A 1,623-nucleotide genomic window follows, 5' to 3' on the forward strand; every position below is an offset into this window, starting at 1 on the left:
GCAAGAGCGGGGCCAGCAGGACTGACCTGGGGTCCTGGTGACAGACAGAACCAAACTGCCTCTTGTGGCCGGCGAGGTCGGGGGCGCTGGGATGGGAAGGCCACTTCACCCACACTGCCAGCGTGGACTGTGGGAAGAGTGTCAGTCCGGTCAGAGCCCACCCGTCCCGCAACACAGCTTCCAGAAGGCAGGAGGCAAAAGCCAAACCACTGAGATCCCCGAGCCCACAACCCAAAATCTACAAATGCACACTCCGAAAATGTGTGTGCGCGTGGGAGTGTCTACTGTCAGCTCAAGAGCATAATTCCTATTCGTGTAAAACTAAAAACAACCAGTGTCCAAAACTGGCATACACTTCGGTACCTCCTCATAAAATGATGTAATAAAAACTTGACTGAATCTCTTTTTTTGTAATTGTTTAGTGGAAAAAATAAGGCAATACCGCTTAGGGAAACTTAAGACATGCCCCAAAACAAGACACACAGAAAGCACACCCAAATCAAAGACCTCACAGTGGTTGTCTACGGCAGTGGTCAGCAAACTCATTAGTCAACAGAGCCAAATATCAACAGTACAATGATTGAAATTTCTTTTGAGAGCCAAATTTTTTAAACTACATAGGTAGGTACATTGTTATTAACTTAATTAGGGTACCCCTAAGGCTTAGGAAGAGCCACACTCAAGGGGCTAAAGAGCCGCATGTGGCTCTCGAGACGCAGTTTGCCGACCACGGGTCTACAGGATGAGGAGGAGGAATTGGGGATGAAAAGTGATGAATGTGACGTGAGGGACCTGGCACAGAGGGTGGTGCCATGTGCCAAGACCTAGGATAAGGGACACCCGGCTCCATCTGAAGTCACAGCATAACCCCATCCCAGGGGCGCAGACAAGGGCTGGCAGCGGGCAGGGGCACGCACCGAGCACTCCTCCTCCGAGGTCTGCACGCAGCCCGACCGGTCATTGCGCACGCAGCAGGCCGAGTGCTTCTCCCGCTCCCGCGCCTTGTGGATGAAACTATGCACCTGCGGGTCCTGGCGCATGCAGGGCGAGAACTTGGCGCCCAGGTGAATGAGGGCCTCCTGCGGGGAGCGGGATGCGCAGCTGAGGCCCAGCCCCCGCCCGCGATCCAGAAGTTCTCCTGCTGCACATACTTGACATTCTCATAGACCCCTCGGTTCCGCAGCACCTGGGAAGTTGGGGCGAGAGGTCAAAGGCCGCCCCCTCCGGCCCTTTCCTCCCAGAGCCCAGACTTCACTGGTCTCGGCCCAGGTAGCGCGCGGGGCTCACCGAGTCCACCGTCTCGTGCTGCGAGAAGCCCACGGGTGCGATGCCGTAGATGCAGACGGCGAGGATGGTGACGAGCGAGTGCACGAAGGTGAGCCAGTAGGTGAAGAAGGGCCTGCGGCAGAAGCATCAGCAGAGGCGGTGGCTCCAACCTGGGGCCCCCAGCCCCACCCCGGAGCCTTGCCGGCCCTCAGTCCCATCCCCCGGCCCCACCTGTGGTCATCCATGTCCTCGATCTGGCGCTTGACGTAGCTGTCGATGCGCTTGCGGTAGGTGCGGTTGGTGAGCCGGCCCACCATGCCCAGCCCGTACGGCCGCTTCTCTCTGGCGAAGAACCTG

General features: G+C 57.5%; 1 protein-coding gene across 1 annotated transcript in view; it reads right to left on the bottom strand.

Moving 5' to 3' along the window:
* RHBDF1 (rhomboid 5 homolog 1 (Drosophila)) overlaps positions 1-1,623 on the bottom strand; it is a 16,420-nt gene that overhangs the window by 2,193 nt on the left and 12,604 nt on the right. Inside the window, 5 exon segments of the mRNA XM_014542955.1 lie at positions 27-127; positions 918-1,090; positions 1,123-1,186; positions 1,288-1,399; positions 1,498-1,620. Coding sequence (XP_014398441.1) covers positions 27-127; positions 918-1,090; positions 1,123-1,186; positions 1,288-1,399; positions 1,498-1,620 — 573 coding nt within the window.

The sequence above is a fragment of the Myotis brandtii genome, unplaced genomic scaffold (assembly GCF_000412655.1).
Source record: "Myotis brandtii unplaced genomic scaffold, ASM41265v1 scaffold317, whole genome shotgun sequence".
NCBI lineage: Eukaryota > Metazoa > Chordata > Mammalia > Chiroptera > Vespertilionidae > Myotis > Myotis brandtii.